This window comes from Penicillium diatomitis (genome assembly GCF_028827545.1).
Source record: "Penicillium diatomitis strain IBT 30728 chromosome Unknown utg000013l_segment0_segment0, whole genome shotgun sequence".
Classification (NCBI taxonomy): Eukaryota; Fungi; Ascomycota; class Eurotiomycetes; order Eurotiales; family Aspergillaceae; genus Penicillium; species Penicillium diatomitis.
The window spans coordinates 1,165,139-1,189,112 of record NW_026623185.1 but is presented as its reverse complement, the minus strand read 5'-3'; the positions used below and the strand labels follow the sequence as shown (position 1 = coordinate 1,189,112).

The 23,974-nt window shown below is 44.6% G+C and overlaps 2 protein-coding genes across 2 annotated transcripts; both read right to left on the bottom strand.

Annotated features, from left to right (window-relative positions):
- Positions 1-5,343: 5,343 nt before the first annotated feature.
- On the bottom strand, positions 5,344-5,685 carry N7539_008702 (uncharacterized protein; the record flags this gene model as incomplete). The annotated part of the gene is made up of 1 exon (XM_056938297.1): positions 5,344-5,685. One exon carries the CDS (start codon positions 5,683-5,685, stop codon positions 5,344-5,346), a length of 342 nt encoding a protein of 113 aa, XP_056786679.1.
- A 6,480-nt stretch (positions 5,686-12,165) lies between these two features.
- On the bottom strand, positions 12,166-12,672 carry N7539_008701 (uncharacterized protein; the record flags this gene model as incomplete). The annotated part of the gene is made up of 1 exon (XM_056938296.1): positions 12,166-12,672. The coding sequence occupies one exon, from the start codon at positions 12,670-12,672 to the stop codon at positions 12,166-12,168; it is 507 nt and encodes a 168-aa protein (XP_056786678.1).
- Between the last annotated feature and the right edge of the window lie 11,302 nt (positions 12,673-23,974).

The window sequence follows — 23,974 nt, the reverse complement described above, 5'->3', positions numbered from 1 at the left end:
TATCAGACCCAACTCTCATGCTGCCACATATAATCGCACATGCGCCAGGATTTCCAGGAAATACATCAAATTGCACATCGCACAGAAGACATACATATCTCATACTAGTCTAATTCTATGTTCTGTCTTCAGTAGGGGATAAAAGTTGTGATACGTTCCAGCTACTAAGAAGAAGTTCCAGCTCTGGTAGTAGACCAAGTTAATTACTGATAAAGATGCCATTATTATTTATGTGCCAGAAGACCGGAAAATCTAAGTTACCATCGAAACCTCTTAGCTTTACGCTAGGATACTATGAATAGCATCAGTACCCCATATCATATTGTCTGATGCTGGTCAAGACCAAATGATTTTATTTATAGCACACAACCTGCGCCTGGGTGCCAAGAGTAGGTAGAAGGTATAAGATATAGAATCAAATGATGAAGTCGACAATTTCCATTTGAAATCGGCAAATTTGGTTGCACGTAACAACATGATATCCTGGAACATTTATTTTAACGGGAAGCATATTCGAACTTGGCGTCAACGAGAAAGGCCGCAACGACACTGCATAACTAGAGTTGAAAAAAAAATCATCTCTAAACGACGGCTAGGTGCTCGAAGGACGGCAGAGTCTACGTGCTGTTGCCGAAGAAAATCATCTACACGGACACTCTCCGAAATCCTCTTCAAGATTATTGGGCACGCAGTATTGAGACAGACTACTCGACATTCGTCACAAGCGCAATGTAAGACGGTCTCGGCTGTGACCGACGGAGAATAGCCTTTTTGAGCTGGCAGACTTCTGCTGCGAGAGCCGATATTAGATAACGCCATGTTGATCCAAAACAACACCAAAAACGCGAAACGGCAACATCGATATTCACTGGCCGACCAGGCGAAGCAGGGGCATGTTACGAAACCTGTTGTGAATATGGCAGGACTGACCAGACTCAGGATGAGAGGGAGGATGGGACATGGGAGGATGGGACATGGGAGGATAGGAGACACGCGCGACACGCCTACCACGTGTGCCACGCGCACAACACGCACCATCTCAAAACCCAGGATGAACTGTAGTCCCTTCTCTTTTCTTTTTCTTCTTCTCTTCAGCCTTTGAGATTCTTGGTACCACGCAGTCAAGTTAGAATAAGAGTTTATGAGTCCTTCTGAAGCTTTTCCATTCTCGCGTACAACAAAACCCGTCGAGCGCAGACAGACATGCTAACTCAATGTATCCGAACACGCCAAAAACTGTACATACTTCCCACTTCGGTATGTCTAATACTGACCAGGAACTGTTTCTCGGGACTCAGGAGTCGCACAGTCACTGGGAAGCGTGTGCGCAAATCTCAAAACCTCTCATTAGAATTAGTTTATTCAAATCGTGTAGATTCTTCTGAGGTTCCCAAAAAAATAGCCTAGGGCTATTTGTATAGTAATGGATCTATACATACGATACTAGATCATTTGTAGGTGAAAAAATGAGTTAAAGAATAAAGCGCTAAGGGGACCGTGCTTGATCACGAAATGGTATCTACTCGGGCTAATGACATATGTTTGACCTAGCACACCCCGAGATACCATCAAAAGCGAATACGAGATGCATGCACGTAAAGTCAATGGGAAGGGGTAAGTGAGAACCTGGAAAGGGACAATAAATTTCTCTCGTAAATACAGAATTTTCCCATCTAATTCAGCTAGAAGTTAGAACCGCCATTCTGAAGACTCCTTGTTTCCATAATGAGGCGACAAGACGACTACAATGTAACCGTTCCGTGCAGACATAGGATATATTATAAAAAGTAATGCGATCTATGTTGGTAGATCACATGTAGAATTTGCTGTTCCGGGGTTACACTGACCCACCCCTCAGCTCGAACCCCGCACATACTTGAAATCTAAGATACAAGTTCTGCACGTGTAATGTGCCGCTATATTAATATCTTGTTACTATGATAATGAGGCGAAACTATCAGCATTGCCAATTGACAGCTCTGAAGACGATATAGCGGGGCTCATCAATGAAAGTCTTTGGAACCATGATGAATGGAGTCGCTACTAGCTCTGTGAGACGCCTGACATTGGAAGATTTTTCACGTAAGAGACTAGTGGCACCTATTCGGGGTCCAAAGCAGCTGACACAGATTGAAAGGCCAGCATACTGATTGAAATGAGGGACCGTTCGATCGAGTATGAACTCTGCAATCCTCGCCGGTGGGCAGTTGTATTGTATTGTTTTCTTGATTTCGTACTCGGTCTCGTGACGAGATGTCGAAATTCGTAGTAACGAAGTGATCAATACAAATACATAACGTATCAGGAGTATTCTGTCAAAACCTGACTTTTAGCTTCCCGCATACCTTCCGGCTTCAACCGTGGAGCTTTGAACACCTACCACACCACCAAAATGCGGTCTTTCGGCACCGAAATTAGTGCAAATCGAAGGCCGAAAGCTCAATTATTGACTGACCAGCGTGCTGAAATCCTTACCGCGTTGGAGCTTGGTGAGCCTGTATCTAAGATTGCAGCTAGATTTGGCTATACGCGCCAGACTGTCTACCATACACGCGACCGGTGGAATCAATACCAGACCTGAAAATCTGTACCTAGATCTGGCGGTCCAAGGAAATTCGGCAACTATACTGAACGCTATATCTATCGATTAACACGAAAGCATCCTACTTGGAGCTATAGAGTCCTAATCAGCGATCTACTTCATTCGATCTCTAAGTCAACAATCAAGCAAATTTACGAATATACAACCTTTGAAAGTGGAAATCTAAGAAAGGTATCCAACTTATAGCTTAGGATGCACGAAAAAGGCGGCTTTTGTACGGAAATAGGTGGATTTTGACCGATGGGAGGGTGTCATATTATCCGATGAATGTTCGGTCCAACGCGGCTCGAGTTCGACTGTACAATTTGTGTTCCGCTTCTAGAACGAGACCTTCCGAATGGATCTAGTTAATCTAGACGTCTACGGACGTGATATTTTGTAGATGGTATTCGCAACAATCTGGATTGGTGGCCGATCAGATCTAGTGATCATGGAACGTGATACGACTAGTGGTTATACCCCAAATTCATATCTTAAGGCTTTTGATAATGGTCTAATTCCGTTCTACGAATCTGAATTACCTATCAGCAAGATAATACGCCAACTCATGTCTCTGGGCCAGCGAAGGAGTGGTTTGAAAAGCATGGAATTCATATGATGGAATGGCCGCCGCATTCGCCAGATCTGAACCCAATTGAGCCGGTCTGGGCCCTACTAAAGCGCGAGCTTTTCAGGCGATACCCTCGCCTAGCCAGCCGGCGCTGGCGCCAGATTGATACTGCTGAATTTCATACGGCTTTGAAGGATTCATCGGCGCATATAAATCAAGACTCTATAGATCCTCTGATTCGAAGCATGGAACGCAGAATCTCGCCTTTAGGCGCAGTGCAAGGCTGGTATACTAAATATCAGTATATATGATAGATAATTGATCGTGCCATTATATCGCAGATTTTGAAGCTTTGGAGTCTTATATCAATAGTGCAATCTTGAATCTGGTGCAGCTTGGTTGATGTGGTAAGATTAGGTAATTGCGGGTGCTAGAATGCTCCTGGACTTTGACTGTATTTCTAGTCGAATGACTTTCTTGGCGTGGTACGTATCTTCACTTGAAAGAAAGGGGTATCATGCGGAAGTGCTGGCAGATCGTTCTCGGAGCGACTGAAGTGGTCAATCTGGCTGGATGAATAACGGGTTGTTTGCTTTCTTCGCGCAGCTGAAGGACACGAGTATGTAGTATTTTGTTCTCCATTTTCTGAGGCCGTTAGGTAGGTCGGAGACGAAATTCCTCGAACTCTAGGAAGATATACAAATCGAAGAGCTTTTTCTGCCAAGTGAACCGCTTGATGATAAGTACAGTATGCCCATGCCCAGCCTCCGAAAACAGAATGAACTGAGTCGAGCTCAATCACAAGTCAGATCGGCTGCCTTTGAAGAATTTCTTACAGCAACCGACATCTAATCAGCCTGCTCTTTTCTGGATTTCTAGAATTAGTGATTTCTGTACTTTGGCACCTGTGACTGTTGTCAAAAACGGGAGGCACCATCTCTCAATATAGACCATGATGTCATAATTCAAAACAAATAGATAGTTACTTCCTACCTCTGAGACCCCGGACGTTTATGGCAGGTTACGTATAAGATCCGAATGCGGGATACCGCAGGAAAGCGGATGCAGGATCGACTCTCTATAGACAGTTGCTGTGACGGGTTAGGGGGATACCGAAGGGAGATACCGAACTTTGATTTCTTCTGCAGAAGAAATCAGTATCGGAAGGGAGATACCGTAACCACGCGTCTGCGTGGTAAAGAGAAGGATGAAGGCATATTCCGATGAACTCACCACCTCAATACCTTCTGCAGATTAGATTTCTCTTTCCATTCCCCCCTCAGGCTTTCGGACCTTAGTTGAATGCACAAGTTGATTTCGAGCTTTTTGGCACGTAACAGTTGCAAGACAAACTACTTATCAGGTGATTTGGCTCAGACATTTTGGCCTACCGGCAACACCGATGTCTAGGATGGTTCTACAATATCAAGATTCGGGGGCAACAGTAGGTGTTTCTTCTACTCCGCTGATTGATCTAGTCTCCGGAGCTAAGAATTGAGATAGAGCCTTGAATTTTCAACTGGACGATTTAGCACCTTTCCGTCTTTCGATGCAATAAACCCTTTCAAGTATATTCCTAAAAATTTGAAACTCCGGGATCAATCTCGCTCTTCCCATTATTGGCCGTGGGTTACAAATCGAAATTGTTGTTAGGCATGGCCGACGAAGTGCTAGATCGGTGAAAATGAGATTTTCGTTTTCGGACATACTGTATAGCAGCATACCCTGGGAAGACACTGTGTCTTTATCAGTGCCGTCTATGTAGCTGGCGGCAAAATACGAGGACGCGGCACATAGCCCGCTTTCACGTAAGTAGTATCCATTATTGTGTAGATGGAACAGATGAATCAAAGGACCTCGTTGAAATAAAACTACTGTGTCTTCAAACATGACTTTTCCACGACTGGATTGAGTCATGTTCCGGATAGTCAACACCACGCATCCTGTGCTGGATATTGGAAGCAAGAGGATTACTACCAAGTCCTTCGACTTAAACCCAGTAACAGAGTGTTGTGGAAGGTGATATAGAAGGATGCAAGCAACTACAATGATCAGAGCTGACGTTGGGAAAGACAGTTACATATCGCCAACCCTTTCCATATCGGTCGGAACTTTCTAGCACTTCAGACATAGCGGAACAAACGGCAATCATAAGAATCATCCTAGGGTCATGGCGGCATAGAGAAATCTTTCATTTCGCTGCTGTCATTCCCTCTGGTTCAGGAACTACCGCCTTTGAGTTGGGGGTCACTTCGGCCGGCGGGACCTTTTCTTCATTTGCAGACCTGGTCTCGTTCGTCGAAGGCCGCTTTCGAAATATCCATGCGGAAAGACCAATTCCGAAGCTCAGTAACACGGCCGAATAGATTGCCATCCAAGCACCATTCCCCCGCCTGGTTTTACTCGAATACCAGCAGACCATTCCGACGAGCATTTCGATTATCGATAGTGCGGGGAGCACCAACGGCGACCACGCTATCGCCATGTCTCGTCGTACGATATCAGAGGGCTCCTCAAATTGAAATGGTGCCATTGTGGCAGTAACTTCTGACATCATCGCAGTCAATATAGAGCCACAGAGGTAAGATTCAGCTGCGCGCGCTAGATCAGACAACGTTGGATGAAACTCATCAAATGTCAAAGCGCCCACAGCAATCGCACAGACTAAAACCGCAAGAGCAACAAAGGTCTTGCAAAATCTTTGCAATCTCCAAACAATCTGTCTCGCTCCGCAATCAAGCCGCTTGTTCCACTGTATAGACACCTTGCTCCTATGATGTACTCAGTATCATCACTCACTCGAAATTTTCTCTGACACTAACCTGGCGGAATAGGTAAAGGTGTCTTGAGTACCAGGTCCACCTTTCTTTTTCTGGAAATCCATACGAACTTCAGCTGACAAGATTTTGAATATTTGGGAAAGCGAATCTCTGTTCGTGAGTCATTCTTAATGGAGTTTCAAAATACGCATAGTTCAATTCGACTCGGAGCTGCTTGTAATAGACCGGAAACTGACCGTGTCCGAACAAAAAAATTCAAAATTGGAGAAAAAATCTTCTTTGATGGTGCAGGGGCGGGCTAAATATGTACACGTAGCCGAGTATAAAGGGCGGAGAGCACTACTTTCATCCACCCATCCAACCCGGCTATTTTATTTCTACTCTATCGTTGAGAGACGAGATCGCCATATTCTTACGTAAGGAAGAGCTGGGTCATACTTCCAATATACCTTTAAGACTCGTTAGCGTTGATATAATAATGCCTGAAACAAGAGAGTTCTTTCCAGTTCCATATACACTGGTCTCGACTTATGGGTATGTATTTGGTATAGTGAATTTCCGCAATATATGACAGGAACTAATTTTGTGTCTCATTTGACACAAGTGAACCGGCGATGATTTTGTATTTTAGAAAATGGTAAAAACAGTCTGTTAATTGCTCTAGTAACCTTGAATTATCGATATAACATAATCGTACAACTAGCTCGGTGTCAAGTCATGTATATTTTCCTGGATGCTAAGTATACGTGAGTGTTAGACTAGGTATCACCTTCATCAACGAACATGTCATTGAGGTCAATATGGCGGATGATTTCCGGTGAGAAGTGGGGAGGACAGTAACTAACTTGGGCAGCAGCAACCCTAGTCAACACATTGCTCAAATAAACAGTCGTCTACGTCTCAATCTCGTTGATTGCGATCAATGGCCAGCAATGAAAATCACTTATCTACTGGTTTGAAACAGTGACGAATTTCAAGCCAATCTCAGGGACTTGCGTTTGGGAAGTCACTACCGCCACGAGGGTTTTACGAAACAATCCCTGCCATATGCTTCAATTCTCAAGAAACTGGTCGACTCCTGAGAAAATGATCAAGTCTTATTGCTATACAGAACGGCATTGGCTTCTTTTCAGACATCATATGGTTTGCCAATTCTAATCCACAATTCTGCTATCTTGGTGCATAACATACGGCCCGTGGGTTCTCAGTGGTGCACAATCACAACGCCCATCATGCTAGTACATATAATCAGGACATGAGCATCTGGATTTATGATTGTCACCAGCTAGACTCCAGGGCGGAAAACGCTGGCAGAACATGGGCTATTGTTAAGGCACCTGGAATTAGACGTGCATTACCTGATAATTGCTCTGTGCCAATTGGTGGGAGGTAGCTGATCGTTATTTCAGGAGACCTTAGCTCTGAAGGAGAAAAACAAGGTGGACAAGGTGAGGGTGAGACAAACAATTCTTTTTCCAGAATGGAAGCTTTCACGTCCATCTTATGTATCTTGTTTTTTCGGGTAGTCTTGTCCCTTTCGATCTCGACCCCTTCTGCAAAACCGCCAAACTTGTTTGTGCGGCCATTTTCTTCTATTCAAAATCAAAAGACATTGCCTAGGCGACCTACGACAAAAGAAACCGTCAATGTGTGTATTTAGTAAAACGGAGGTGATATTCAATAGAGAGCACAGGGCAGCAGAAATAAAGGTCAATTGATATTCGCACTTTTCCGCCAGATCTTCAATAACTAGAGAGGACAATTTATGGAGGGGGGAGGACTGCCGCATTGAAGATAGGGGATTTGTTAGCCAAGACTATGGAGACCCAATCAAGCGGCGAGTTTCATAGCAAGCCTAGAGAAAGCACTTGCAGTACGCCGCATACCTTGTGTTATCCCTGATAACGATCATGTGCTAAACTTGATATAATATGCTGTCGAGGCTTTCTGTTAGAGTGAACGTCAAGTCTCCAAATCGAGGTCTCTCATCCTACTGGTCTACATTTGACCGGCCACACAATCCTCAGTTCAGTACTCTCTATAGCCATAGATAATGAACTGCAATATTTTTGAACGAAAACTATGTGCGCGTGAGTTGCACTCGTGACTGGCCTTCAGATCTTTATTTGGGGCCCTAACACGAAAGAAGGATCGCGTCGCGCGCGAGGCTTGCTTCGACACGGGCCAAGGAAGCGCAGCCTCTCTGTTTGTTCGCTGGTAATTGGTATGGGTTTACTACACAATTGCTCTCAGAACATTGTGATATGCCGTTGAGTCTGAGTCTGGTTGGTATCGGTATTAAGAAAAGTCAATGTAGGACTCTGGCAACATCGCCGGAACCCCTCAGGAAAGAGGATGTTTGCCAGGTCTATACATGGAGCTGAGATTTGTTGGAAAGTCAGGAATTTCAACCTCCATCTAAGAGCGAAATTATGAGCTGTGATAGGAATGTAATGGGTTCTGTGGGGTTCCGAGCTCTGACATGGGTCTGATATCAAAACCAAGTCTCAGAAGAAGATCGTATTCTCGCTTCATTTTTTTTCCTGGTTGGCCAAGTAAATTTACGGAGGATATACCTAAGTTCCAATCAAGACTCTCAAGTATGATGATTTCCCATCTTGCCATTTCTCCTCTTCTTCTCGAGACCCATTTTTGCAGAGCAGGTGTACGTTTCCCGCACCGGCGGATTACTAAGCATGAAGGATAAGCTATTGTACTGTTCGGATTTAACCCATTGTCACTCACCCTTTTGTGATATAGCCCAGCAAGCTATGAGAAAGTCCATTCTTTGCTTCCTGTCAATATTTGTTCCTAATCTGGTCCGTAACACCCGGATACAAAGGTGAGAGAAATATAATATCACGGCATAAGAGCTTTCATCGGTCTCATCACAAAGTTCATGAATCAGTCTGGGAAGATAAACACGAAGCTGATGAGTTCTGTCGCAGCGATGACCTGTAATAGCGGCCCACTCTGTGCAGATATACTGGTCGAGGGGATTGTTTAACAAGGTTATTCGCAACAGCACTTAGCTGATCATGAAGTACTTACCTGAGCAGCCGCGTGTTGGCATCTTAATACAAGCTGTGTGTACATCTCTCGCTTTGTACGAGTGTCAAGGCACATGGTATCAGGTACGCTTGTTTTAGAGGGCCAAATAATTTCGACGAGCAGCCGTGATACTGTCAAGTCTATATGGTTCTGGATGATACATTCTCAAGGGAGCAATACTATCCCACGTGCCAAATAACAGCGGAGGTATCATCAAGACTGGATATTAATAGCTCAGATTTCGGACTAGTTGGACGGGCATGCAGGACAACCATTCGCGCGAGGGCCTCCTAGTGGTTCAATTTATATTTTTATCTCGTCTACCATGTGCACTATTCATTACGCCGTGAGCTCTAGGCGCTCGTTCCCCACGCGTCGTATTTGTTTTTTTGAAGCAAACCTTGTATTTCATGTTTTAGGCTAACTCACCAGAGAGAGGATGTATGGTAGACTTCGATACATGATAGCCAAGAACATCGTCCACGGAGGTCCATGAAGCTCAGTATGGGGAAGCGGGGTGGAATCACGCATCCCAAATTTCTATGCATGATATGAATAGCATCTGAGATAGGCGATGGAGACCCGACAGAAAACAAGAACGCCGGTTAGGTGGCTGAAGCCTATGGATTCTGTTAAGCTGACCGGGCGCATCGTCGCAAAGTATGCAGTCGCCTTGTATGCCAAAGACGCTAAGAGAAAGCAGAAATTCTCGCAAGCCGCATAGATTCGTTTTCATCATCTTCGCAGTCTTTATTGATCGATAGAAATGATTGAAATGTTTCAAGTGAAGCCTACACCGAATAGCCATCACATGCACAAAAGTTGACAAAGTTCACTTCCTATTGCAAAAAATACAATCTGTCAAAACACGCGTCAAGATATGAGACGCCGGAAATGCAACATGATCTATGTCACAGACCCGCTCTAAAATGGCCGCAAAACAACAACTGGGGTGACACGTTTCGCGGGGCTACAGGCTCCTAATGCAGTAGCCGGGTATGCCCCACAGTTCACTAGATCACCAAGAATGAATCATGAAAATTCAGCCGGTGGATGACACCTTCAACATTGACCCATCGACATATCAAAGCAGTATCATTCTTTCAAATTCATCAAACACTTATATCGTACTTTAATTACAATTAGAATTTATGTGGAACTTGAACCCGAATCTGACTCATCCTGACTAGTCCGTGCCTTACAGGCCATGGGGCCCCTAGGGAAAATGTGAAAGTGTCTTTTTTGTATTGCATGTCTTTCCTACACAAATATAGTAATAGCTCTATGTTTTAGTTATGGTGTTTAATCTGCCCGCTGAAAGACCTCGAAATTGATACAGTGTGTGACGCATAGGCAAAGGCCAACAGGCAAACTGGTGAGTCGGTTGGCCAGTTAGTGGAGAAGGTCTTGGAGAATTGAAGAGGAGCCCACGTGACTAATGTTTGTGTTCACGACAGCCAGGTGATCGTGTTCTATTTGTGATGTGCTGTGACCTTTCACACGTGGGAGCGTAGAGGCCTGAGGATTTTTTGCTTTTCTGTTTACTACCATGCGGAACCTTCCATGCGGGTCTTGCCATGGGGATCTGCCGCCTTGCCGCCGCCCCATCCCACGATGAGTATTTAAAGCTCGACTTCGCCTTCTTCGATGAGATGCTTCATTTGCTTTTTCCTCCTCGTCTTGATTACTTCGTTGCATAGGACACAGTTGCTTCACCCTCTTCTTTCTATACGTAGGTTCTTGTAGCTGTACTGCCTGGGAGTCACCATAGTGGGGAGTGGCGCACATCGATCACCCTAGATCGGGCGGCTGACTGACCATGAGCATTCAAACGGTGGATCGTCTAATATAGGAAACTTGATAATGGTAGAGACTAGTGGCCATCATTGAGGGTTCATCGAGCAGATATAGAACACCCATTCCTGAAGTCAGGAGTTTTAGGCATGTTGTTGCGAACATGGGACCGGGCAACCTCAGGATGCGAGAAAGAACATGGGAGGACATGGACACGCCCACCACGTGTGCCACGCGTACTGTTACGAGTTGACGGGAGTTAGCGGACTTGGACTGCGGACTTGGATTTCTTCTGCAGAAGAAATCAGTATCGGAAGGGAGATACCGTTAACCACGCGACCCTACGCGCACCACCTCAAAATTTGGGATGTACTGTAGCTTCTTCTTCTTTCTCTTTTTCCCCTCCAGCCTTTGAGATCCTTGAATACCACGCAGACGGTTGAATTAAAGTTAATGAGTTCGTCTAAAGCTTTTCGTAAATGGCGTACAAAACATGTATTAGCTCTAGAATTCCCACAGGTGTCCGTGGAGCAAGGTACTATGAAATAAACGATAACTGATTTAATGAGCCATTCGCAGTTTCACGATATGAATTACTTATATTTCGACATACATGGCTTGATCTTTGTGTGACAAGCATCATGACTGCTGGCGGAATCAACCAGATAACTTCACTGTCGGGCAGGCCCCGGGGCCCGTGAAAACACGCAAGCACACTGACCTGTAGAGTTTCCCGTTAGTTTATCTATCGTTTCCATGGTTTGACACTTGCAATACCGGCTACTGGCAGATTTCGTGTTATCCAAAACCAAAAAGCCGGTCCTGCGCACACAACTTCACGCCGCTCACCTATAATTTCTGAAGATCACCCTGCTTTGAGATTTAGCGCTAAAGTGAACTATGATATGAGTCCTACATAGTATGTAGCTATCTTTGGTCTTTTCTTATTGGTCTCGTCTTATTTAGAGGAAATCAAGATTTCTACAAAATGACGTACCAGCTTAGGTACAGGCCTCAATCCCGCGTACTCAATGAACCCACCCACCGTACTGAGTATAAGTCATCTTTTATCTAAAGTTTGATATTGGTAAGGATATAGCAAACAATACGGTAAACAACTTAATAAAGGTATATTCAAGATGCTAGGCTCGATCAACTTACTAAGCAGTAAGCTTTCCATTTATTCATCACGTCACAGTCAATATTGTTTCGTTAAAAAATAGAAGGTAACTGAAATAAGAACATCTTTTATTTCTACTGTCACTTCGACAAGTCAGTGATCTAAATTCCGTGGGTCCAATCACACCTCATTGACCACCGTCGGCCCTTCAACAAATACAATAATACACTAGCTTATACAATGCAACAACGCTTCCTCAGTGTCATATTCAGAAACGTAAGGGAAACGGCATAGGGAGTTTTGATACTTTATGCAAACTGGAGCTGAACCAGGAGGTAGGTCTCGTGGCTATTGCTCGCCCCGAATCAATTTTCCGCACCTGCAACTCGTGGTTGCTTAGGAGACAAATGGCAGCTTCAGAAATGAGTTTTAGATCAACCCTCTCCACCCCGTCAATGATCAAATCCAGGTTGTTTTTCGTTTCGGTCAATAGCAGTGTTTCCATCCAGTCGATCTTCTGCTCGAGATGGCGGTTCTTCTCCTCAAGTTTATCAATATGGTACTCACGACGCTGTAGTTGCTGTTGTAAGACATCCACAGATTCTACGAGCGGTGTTGGCATATTTTTCTTGAGCTCTTTGTTCTCAATCTGTAGCTTCTTGTTGTCGCTTGTGGCGTGGTTGATGAATTTGCGAAGCCGAAGCATGTTTACCTCGGAGTTTTTTTTACACTTCTCGAGATTGACAACCTTAGCTTCAAGATTGTGGATCTCCATTCGATACTGGGTAAGTCTGTTACCAAGTTCAGAAATTCTTTGTTCCCTTCCAGCGTTGTATTGAGTGTTTTTTTCTCTCAGGTGTTTTTGACAAGCTACCCAATCTGCCTTAGCGCGGTGAAATATTTTCTTCACTTGAGCCGTTTGCGATATGAGGCGTTCAGCTGCTCTTGCTTCCTCACAAAGCGTGTGGCTGGCTTCGGTGAAGGGGTTTACTCTCAAATCATCAATATCAGTATTAGAAGCATGTACCCTGTCATCGTTGGTGTTGTATATTACTTCCAATGCGATATTGTTCCATTCAATCAGGCTTTGTGATAGTTGATTTACTAATCCTCGCTCGGGATACCATTCTCCCACAGACGGCGTATAGCGCTGTCTCGTGCCGGCGATCACAGAAGGAGAGGCTTTATATGCCCATGGAACAGATGTGTTTGTGCTGGGTTTCCGTTTATCCTTTTGAGGGATACAAACTATTATTGCATGCTCTTCCCCAAAAGGAACCTTAATCCGCTTGTGATTAAGAACAGCCATTTTTAGTGTCTAATTAATGTAGAGATTGTATCAGTATGAGATTCAAACAAGATTTGTATGCGATGTTTGGAGGAAAGGGCAAGGAGAACTCTGGATACCTCACCGTAGCTCGCTTTACTCTGTAATCTATTACCTGAAATTAAATGCTAACCCGGTAAATAAACGTATTATCTACCGGCAGGACCGCTGTGGAGATATCGGGAAGACAAGGTTTGTTTAGAGATGGAAATGCTCGCGTATTCGCATAGATTGTATCAGAACATAGGATCAATGAGTGGAGTTTACGGGGTAATCAGGTGATCGATTCTCGTACGAAGGGTGCCTCGAGCTGGAGGACACGATTTACCTGGTAAAGGAAATAAAGAATTAGATATACACGGACTATGGCAAAAAGATTTCATATGCTTCACTGATTATATAGACGTCATTTTAATCACAAAGATCATCATCGGAACTCTAAAGACTCAAGTGCTGTTTTTGCTTGCTTCCGGATTCGTCCGAATGGGCAAAAAGCTTTCCGCGAATGCACTCACTGCACGAAATCCAAATGAGTACATGTCTATTAAATCACATGCATGCCATATTTAGTACTTTGACGCGTTTTCATAGAAAATCGGGGTATTTTATCGTCATTTTGTCGTCGTAGGTACTCATTCGACAGTTCGTTCTCAGATATTTTGATACAGCAACGTAGGCTTACGACGAACAATGGTCAGCGAGGAAAGTCATACTTGAGGCTGTACTCATGACGTGAGAGTTCGATAAGTACGAATCAAATCAGGCCTCCTCCGCTAGTATTCGGCTCCGTCAACTACCCGGTAGCTTTATAAGCGCAAGACAACTAGGAGTATATTATAGAATAATAGACTTAGATTACTTATGATTCGGATAGGTATTGAGAGTACATATGTCTTTTGTAAAATTCTAGCAATTTCTAGGCTAAGAAGATTTAGACCGAGAAAAAGAAATGCGAGGAAGCCCTCGGTCGCTAGGGACCCTCGATGTGCCTGAGCGATAGATGTGGATATCAGGACTCTTTCCCCACTCTCGACGACATTATCAGAAATCGCTCGCTCAGATCTGGGCTTGGAATAAAACGTTCCATAGACTCAAGGGGCCTTCAGGGCTAGCAATTCCGGATGGGTTCAGGCTGAGGTCGTTGTTGTCATGGAGATGGTAGATGGGTGTCCAAATTTAGGTGGGCCATTTCCGGTGGGGATTGTTGAATGCCTGGTTATACAAAGCTTGACCGAGGACTTGGTCAATATTCAGGAGTCTGAGTGAAGTAGATCGTATCACAAATGGGCCGAGCACAAATAAATGGCTTGTAAATTGAGGAAATAGGACAGCACAGCCCCTTCGATAACCTTTGGCCGACCCAGATAGTCACCGAGATGAAAATATCTAGCCCTGGCTTCAGGATCTTTCAAAAAGTAGAATTTTATTACAATAGCAACGTCGTGGAAAGGTCAGGACGTCCAATCTGAGCGGACAATCTCCTGACTCATATTAGTCGGATAGCAGAACAACTACGATACCGCACGTGGGCCGAGCGGTGACTAGAACATTCCGCGCCATTGTTCCACTACGTCCCTACCGGGTACGTGTCAATAATAACCGGCCAAGATGAGCTAATCGGCGCTCAGAGTAGAGGCCATCTCGTCTGGTCGATTCAGCCCTGCACGTCCGATTTCATATCACAGATATACGGTAATTACATCCGCTTTTCACTGTAGATAATACGCCCCCTGCAGCTTTCTTCCCAATTGGAAATGTGATTGAGAATCTCGATCCAAGTGTGGAAAACATTCATGCTCAATCAACGGCGGGTAGGGGATACTGCTTAATGAACTTACACCTCACTCTTACAAAGAGAAGTCTTTGATACCTTAACAGCCCGTCCATACGACGAAATAAGGGGGCAATGGATCGGATTATCCCATCCGGCCAACATATATGGTAACATTTCTGGCGTGAATACGTCCGTCTCAGGAGCTTGTCCTGACGAAGGAAATCTCACGTCAACGGTTGGCTAGGAACACGACTGGTCTTAGCTAGGTCCCTCATTCGGGAGACCTCGGTTTCGAAGAACATCAATCTCTTCTGCGGAGGATGTCGATTATCATTCTTGTGTCGTCAATTTGTTGGATTTTGAAATCACAACGATCGGCGGCTGAGACTGCTTTGGAAAGAGCCCCACTCACATGCATTCCAGCTGCCATAGCTTCTTGGGGAAGAAGGGCGCGTAAGGGTTCCATGTGTTTGGTTGGTTTTTTCGGAAACATAGCCTAGGAAAAAGTACAAAGAAGGACAGTCGGGACACCGAAAATGGCTAATTCCAATCACGCACGAATAACACCACGCCTCTGTCTGACTGAATTTGATACGGAACAAGAATATTGAGTAGAGGCGCTTCGCAGACCCCAGAGGTTGCCTATGTTTACCTCATCTAATGCACCATTTAATTATCTTCCCTGCTAGCCATGTTTTTCGTTCTCACATTCTCTATAACAACCAATCTACTTACGAACCACACTGGTTCAAGTTGACTGGTTTTCAACCGAATGCTTGTGCTGTTCAAGACCGTTGTGATTGCGGCCATTCTCTTCCTTCAAACTGCCTATGGGGGCCCGGTTCACCAGCAACTTGTTGTTTGGGAGACTATTATTTGGGAGACTACAACCATCGTTGTGGAAACTGTCAATGTAACCACTACCGTCCCCGTCAGTGAATCAATATATCGCACAACAACGGCAGTAACTGCCCCCACTCATACTTAGGCCAATATATACCACTCAAAAAAATGACGAGACACTTGTTTCTCAATATTCGTGAAAGATCGTCTACTTTTTAAAAGTGAATGGAGATCTAATTGCGGACCCTACGTAGCCTCGTCGGGTTCTGAATCGAGCACCAAACGATGGATGACTAGATCCAATGAATCAAGAACCCAGTAAGAGAATACAATCTCGGCAACTCTTAATTCTTATAATCTTTTCATGACACAGACATGCTCTGTTGCGATCAGTATACCGAGTGGAAAGACCCCCACAATACGGAAACAATACAAGTGTCTAGAGATTCTATACTGGCTGTCTATAATTCATGTGCGTAGCTCTGCTGCTGTGGTATCTAGTTTTTAATATTATGATATACTTTGAAAGGTTACTGTAAGTGAAAAAAATGAATCACGGAGAATACTGTACGAAGCTAGGTTCAGGCCACCACTCCCAGTTTTGCAGCTCTCGAAATTTAGCATTTCATCCCAGTCTTCCCTATTCGTGAGACAATAAAACAAGATACAAGGTTCACGGTTTGATCTACTACCTATAAACAGTAAAGATTGAGATCATTAATCAGTAAGATTGAAGAGTAAGTGAATAAAAGCCTTAGCCGGTCTGCCATTATCTTCACCTGTTTTTCCTGCAATATCTGAATACCGTCATTCAGGTGATTCTGCATGAGCAATCGTACCTATTGGCGAACAACTTCGACCGAAATACCGTACTGATACCGGTACTTGGCCGTTTTTTGAAAGAAATGCATGGCCCACAGACTCGATCTAAGCTACAAGAGTATGGAGGAGACGCCAATTAGAGAGGTTTGGAGTGCAGCCCATGTGGTGGGAGTGGGCCAATGACAGAATATATTAGACCTCGAATATCATCCAAGTTGTGTCGGAGGCCCACTCATGTGTGTGCATTGTACAGTACTAGGTTCTGGGCGCATCAATCTGGAAATCAAAAGTGGCCCTCACAGTCATAGTACCTAGTATTGGTAAGTACGGATCGACGTTACGTTATTCCATTTTCTACATATCTTCCAACAATCCTCGAGGCAGTTGTACTCACAACAGTGTGAAAAGGATGATTTAATTCTAGTATCAATTAAGTGTATCGCTGGCCAAGAAAACCATATATATGTGACGAGGACGACCAACGTAATTTTCTCTGTGACATCGGAAACGAGTGACAATCTGAATGAGCGGATATTCGAATCGTAAATCTTTACTGGTTGCAGGGCTATCTCAGAAGCGGTCCAGGGAATCGCCGAGCAATCCCCCATTGCCTCCAAACCCAAACAGGTTGGGGGAAGTTCAAAGAGAACGCTTACCGGGAGAGTCTCATTCACGCCCAAAGCGAAGCAGATCGCCCATCGCCAGCAAAACGAACGTATTCGAAGAGCGACAACTGTTCTATACGTTCTTTGGCTTCAATCGCAAGGAGACCCTGACTGGTGGAAAGGTAGTCTCTGCAAAACCTATTCTCGAACGGAATGTGATCATCCCCGATAATTCCACCCGTATATCCTGTTGCATGTGGTTAAAGAAATACATCATCGACAGAATCGAGATGGTCAAGATCGACGGAGATCGATCTCGAGGAATAAATTTTGCAAATCATAGACGATTCTCCCTTCTGGTGTGCTAACCGAGGCTTCGGTCTCTTATGGGATTTCTTGGATAGACCTAGAATTACTGAAGATCCCATAGACCAATTGCGTTGGTTTGAGGCATGCGGCCCATAAAGCGCTTGCTGTGCCATATTGTCTAATCATGTCTACTAGAAACGTGACTTGTCATCTGAAGACGCCGGGCATATACTTCATATTTGGAGACCTCTACAGGCTCTGCTTATCTATCATCCGGCCGTGCAGTTGATCAAGTCTCACGAGTATGATGTCACAATTAGCGCAATTTGTCAAATGGTTAATCAAGTCATGGGGACAGGAAATGTCAAGATTCATGCATATTGACTAGCAACTTGATCTATACCAGATCTATGCTAACCAAGCATCCTGCAACCGTGCTTGGTTAAGCGGGCTATCACACATTTCTTCCAAACTGTATATGATTATTTGGTTATGAAAGTATTCATCTCACCCGTGACCCTCTTATACATAAGTCTGAGCCTGACAGTGAATTCCGTGTAGTTACCCATTGTAGTGGGGGATTTGGTTACATGTGCTTAGAGTGGTTCTCTTGTAGAGGTAAGGATGCCTGATGGCCTTATGGTCGGGAGACGTTATTTAGTCTTTGCGATGCGGGATTGAGAACATCATCAACCACCTCTCGGTCAGATCATCAGTTTGGTCGGAAGGTCGGAGACAGTCTTTACAGTCAAGTTCTTTTCACTCATAATGTCAACACTCTTTCAATCTCTTCTTGCCTACCGTACGGCGACCTTCAGAGAGTCCAGGACTTACGTGCTTGTGGGTTTGGTATAGTTCCTCTATGACTCGACCTGTCTGGTGAGATCAGACTGCCGCGAGCTTCCCCCTCTTCACCATCTATCTTACTCTCATTCCTAGAATTCCCACTACGCCCTGCTCTTATCCTTGACGCACTATGGTAAGGTTTTCTTGAATTCCCCAGACGAGGTCATGCTGACGCTACGCTCTTTTAAGGCCCCAAAAGCGATCGTTGCTTCACTTGTGGTACTTCGTACTGTCATCTGTCACCACAGAGGAAGCAACCAATTTTACGTGCGAGCATCAATGTATGTACCGCAGGAAAATCTACGGACACTGGCCGTGCGCACTGCGATGTCACGCAACGCAACGAAGAATATTTTCGCCACTGTTCCAAACGCGTTTGTCACATGCAACGGTATCACACCAATATCTAATATCGCCACTTTGCGCCGCTCCTGTTATCTGCGGAAGAGAAGGAAAATTCCTGCAAAATCCAATTTCAATGTGATAGGCGAGTTCTGGCTGAGTGAGGAAAACTTGCGAATTCTATCACCACAGAAAGTTCATGATTTTAAGGAGAAGTATCTAAGACAGCCTGGCTGAGGCCGTGAGATCTGTATATAATATGTGAACGGTGCAGAGCCTTGATTTGACGACAAGTCTCTGATTCATGAACCGTCTCTTCCTTCGGTGTATTAATACTGGCATAAGGGGTACGTTTCCTTCGGCATCTCCATTATTCATACTGGAAATATGGCAGTCATTGCCGATAAGTCCTGGCATTTTGAGATTCACTTATATCGGTATAGTGAGCCCGTTGATCGTGATCCCTAGAATTGATTCGCGGGCACTACGATCTACATAAAGAAATGATGGAGATCAGCATTCAGCAACGTCGAGGAGACCCCCGAACTCAGGTTTCAGGTTGGGAACACGCCCAGATCCCGCCTTCTCTTTAGGCCCCTATTCTCTGCCTAGCGGACAAATTAACTACTAGCTACTGGATATAATGCAAGATCAGCGTCAGTCGCCGCAGAAGAGGTGGTTGTCGATTGAGGACATTAAAATAGTCGAATTGCCTCTTTTGAGCGTACTTCATCTCTTCGGCCCTACATCGTTCTTTAATAATATTAAATGGTAGGGCGGGCTTTTATCATTTTGTAATATCCGAAAGCACTAATAGCCACTCCGGGTCGCGCTCGTTCTGGGTCGTATTAGCAAAATCATGTTGCCGCTAGGAATATATAAGCGTCAATTCAAGAGACCGCTTCGGACATTTCTTTTGCCTTAGAGATTGATAGGCCTGTAAGAAAATGTTTTGCGGATTAAGGACTCCTCCGATCACGGCCAGAATTCCGCGCTCGGAAACCGGTATCCATATCACCTGGTGATCAGCTCGGTTGATGAGGGACGATGGTAACGAAAAATTCTTCCAGACTTTTTGGTCACCAGATATCCCTATGTTAACCATGATCAAAGTTATAGCTGCTGTATCTGCCGAGCCATTGTCGGAGGAGATCTGACTCAAGTCTATTTGACTGCAGGATCCTACAAAGGAAAATCTGAAAGGTGAAAACACTCGACGTTGACTAGAAGAAGAGGAGGAAGAAGGAAGCTAAGCTAGATTACTGAGGTTGGTGGTCCCAGGTGGTGAGGGCGTAGCCCAGGCAGTATGGCAGGCCTCACCATCAAACAAAGTCTTTGCCTCGCATCCCACCGAAGTAAAATGCAAGGCTTTTGCTTGGCACGGATTCACTAATGGTACTTGGCAGAGTGGAATTGAAGAAGTACCCCGTGTTCAGCTCTGACGGATGAGTCGCGGATCTATATCCAAGAAGGTTGGCGGAGTGAAAGCTCCTGGTGTCCGTTTCCCTGGTCACGCCACTATCGTGCAGAGCTGCAGAGTTATTCTGCGCCGTAATTACAGTAATGAGGATAGAATAACCGTATAGGAGAATTTCTTCGTCACTACCAAAAATGGCACCGCTTCTAAAGCTTTGATGTTGGATTCGCGAGCTCGACTTTGCCGAAAATAGTATAGTCACATTCGTTGTTTGGGTATCGAATGGCTTGCTCGGAGGGAGGCTTAGAAATGGGCCGCTCTTGTGTTTCAGGTGGCTTCATTAGAAATATCTGACAGAGCCCTTCAGAAACGCCTATCACTATTTTCAGGAATGCCGAGCAAACCGTCCGAGTATCCGCTGGGACGAATTAGCACTGCTCAAGAAAAGAATGAGGTACCTACCTTTGCCACCCCAGTGAGCCACCGTTGAACATAATACTTTGCCGAAACTGAATCGCTTGGAACATTTAGCCTTCCTCATACATGATCATCAAGAAACGGATTTTGTATCACACCGCGATACTGATTCCAGTACACATCGTTGTATTCACTTGTGTCTTCCAATTTTGCGTATGAAGTTCATTGACCAAAGAGAGTATGCACGCAACTTGCGTATAAACCTGGAATTTCGGGCGCATTCTGGGCTAAGCATAAGTAAACGAGGGTTAATCAGTCCAGAAAGCCGTGAGCGGGAAACATGCATCTCTAAATGAAGTCACGCTTGACTAAGCGTTAGTCAGAATCCTGGTCATCACGATGCTGGATTGGCAGTCCTGAGCGTCATCTCACTTAATAGAACCCATGTTTATTCAACGAATTTGTCGCGATAGGTTCTCTACCAACAATGCTAATACAGACTACTCGAATTCTTTGTGTGCCATTGACACCGCCGTACTTCATTCGGACAACGACTGCCCAATCCATTCTTTTCTAAGTATCCCTTGCACCTAAGACCAACCTGATGTTCGGTGAGGATTGTGGGTAAGGAAGCTGAGGTATTGGAGCAACTCACGATTATGGACATGCGTCGGAAAATAGGGCTAAACCTCAACCTATAAGTATGATGCACTAAATTGAGTAGCTTTTTTGGACCCTTTTTTGACTTTCTCTAAAAAAGTCACATTGTCTTCTAATATTAAAGACTTGATTGTGACTTCACTATTTTGATGATTACTTTGATATTCCGTAGCTGAAAACTGAGCACTAGGCGCCCCGGGAACATGAAAACGTAAATCAATCAGTTTTTTCCACACCAACAGATACGAGGTGATGAGTAATCTTGTGTTTGATACCAGAGCTTTAGGAGTGGTCTCAGATCCCACGGACGCAATTCTCGCAGGATATTATACATGCAACCAGCGTAGTCGAACGGAAATCTGATGTGAATTTACTGATAAGCAGCATTGTAGAGGGGCTAGCCTTGATTGCCGAGATTTCGCCCATTGTACACTTTGCGGGTGTTTGGATCCAGAATATCTTGGGTTTGATCGGGTGCGGAGTACAAGAAAATTCTTAGGGGTGTATGATTTGCAAGTAAAGTTCACGCAATCTGTTTCCTAGAATTACGAACCTGGCGGCTTTCACAATCATTTGCCTTTATCCACAGGCCAGAGTTTATCTGGCAAAATGACCGAATCTTGGCAGTTTGAATGATGAAAAACAAATCGTTCGAGTTGGTTCCTCTCAAGATAGGAGTGGTCAGTTGACTTTCTTTCATCTGCTCTGTGCTTATCTTTTCTGTCCTCAGATAGCTTTGGTAGGTTATTTCCGCGTCCACGAGGGTGGCTTTCGCAACGTTGACTCTAACTTCCATGAATCAGCGCTCCTGGTCCCGAGTCATTAAACCTACCCATCGAGTTTAATCACATCTAGAGCTCTCGACTTAGAAAAATCATCCTGCTAACGATTCTCAACAAGGGCCCCAAACATTCAACCTATATCAGCGCCGACTCAGCCATTTTCTCTATAAGAACGGATAGACAACATGCGTAGAATTAACACCACCATTCCGCTTTTAAGCTTGCTCGCCCGGATCAGTCGCGCAGCATATACTCTGCAGAATGATTATGAAACCACCGACGTATTTTTCGACCGTTTCAACTTCTTTACAGTATGTACCTGACAGAAAGTGAGATATCACTTTAGTGTTATCTGGGATTGATGGTAACCCCAGGCGTAGTGTTTATTGGCCTGTCTGACTGAAACGCAAGGATATCTTCCGGTGGCTCCATATTTAGCAAATCTGTCAAAGTTTCAAATGACGAATACACGAAAAAGAGACCACTATCTGAATACCGCTGTCAGATACAGCATGGTACTTCGCCGAGTAAAAGCACGCTCCAACAGGGATCCGAAAATCATCTGCGGCAGCAATAAAAGCTGGAATATAGTTTTGGACAAGAACGGAGTCGAGGCCTAGATTAAGATCCATTTGTGCCAACAACTCAACGTAGGTTGCGCTAAATTTGGGTTGATAAATGGTCGCGCCCAAATCGCGACATAGCCACGGGTCGCGTTGTACTATAATAACATGCTGATGACCTTGAAAGAAGCTATTAAATGTTTGGGTTTAACCTTCCCTCATGTATCTTGATTACCTCCTGCTAATCAGCCTATTAGCGAACTAGGTCTGTGCCGAACCATACGTTGGGAACTTTGAATCAGCCAGATGACTCTAGCGACGCAGGTTGTTTTGCGTTTCTTGATCTTGACGAATGCCAATCTTGGACCCAGAAATTTGCAAAATTGAAGGAAGATATGTGCTTTCGTAAGTCTTTGCAAACATCAATCTAGACATACGGTCGGTCATTTGACTGAGCATAATGCAAACTAATTAGCGTTTGAGGCTCATTCCTGGAGCGTTTGTGATACGGGTCGGGTTTCATTTGACGTTTCTGGTCAGGTTTTGGTCGAGGACCCCCGTAGGGAATATCAAGCTTCGTGCTTGATGGAAGGCGGTCTCGCACTTGGTAACCAGTGTCAATTGACCAGGGTAACCTCAAAAGTTTGTTCAACCCGGGCAAAAACCTCTAGCGCCACCTTGAGCACCATGCTTCTGACTTCAATACCAGCGCTGCCTACGGATCAGGCACCACGCAACACGGTTATCAGCACTGGAAGTCAAACTCCCACAGTGCCGAGTTCGGCTTGTAAATGCTGCTAACTAGGCTCCGTTGAATTTTGGTAATCCGATCAGTTCTTTCGCAGGCTATGCCCCGCTTATATGCCAGATATAACAAGTTAGTAGCCTACAGAGAAGAAATGTGTGGAATATCTCGGTATGCCTTTATACTTGAACAATTTAACTGATTAACACTGTTCACGGTACACGGTGTTTGAGCCGTACGTGCTCATCCGTCGCCTCTGTATTTTGCTGTGTACATGCATAAGGCCTTGCTGTGTATGAGGGTAAGGGGGAAAAAGTGTAAAGCGCTTTTGAGTCGATATTGGATTATTGTCGTAGTGTTCAGTCAATGGTATCTCCATCAAGACAAGGCCACTTATCGACAGCGGTGCGGACTTGTTAATTCTTATACTTGAGTTCGTCTCACTCTGCCGTTCGGTCTAGCATGGCAGACACCTACCTGCTACCCTGCAGTAAAGGTTCAGGAAGCATCTGATCAGAAGGACGTCCAGCCAGCCCCGTCAACCATCTATAGATTTTCCAGTCAGTGTACAGGCATTGTGTAGCATCAAAGTTGAGTATGGTCAAACCATACTCATACCATTTAC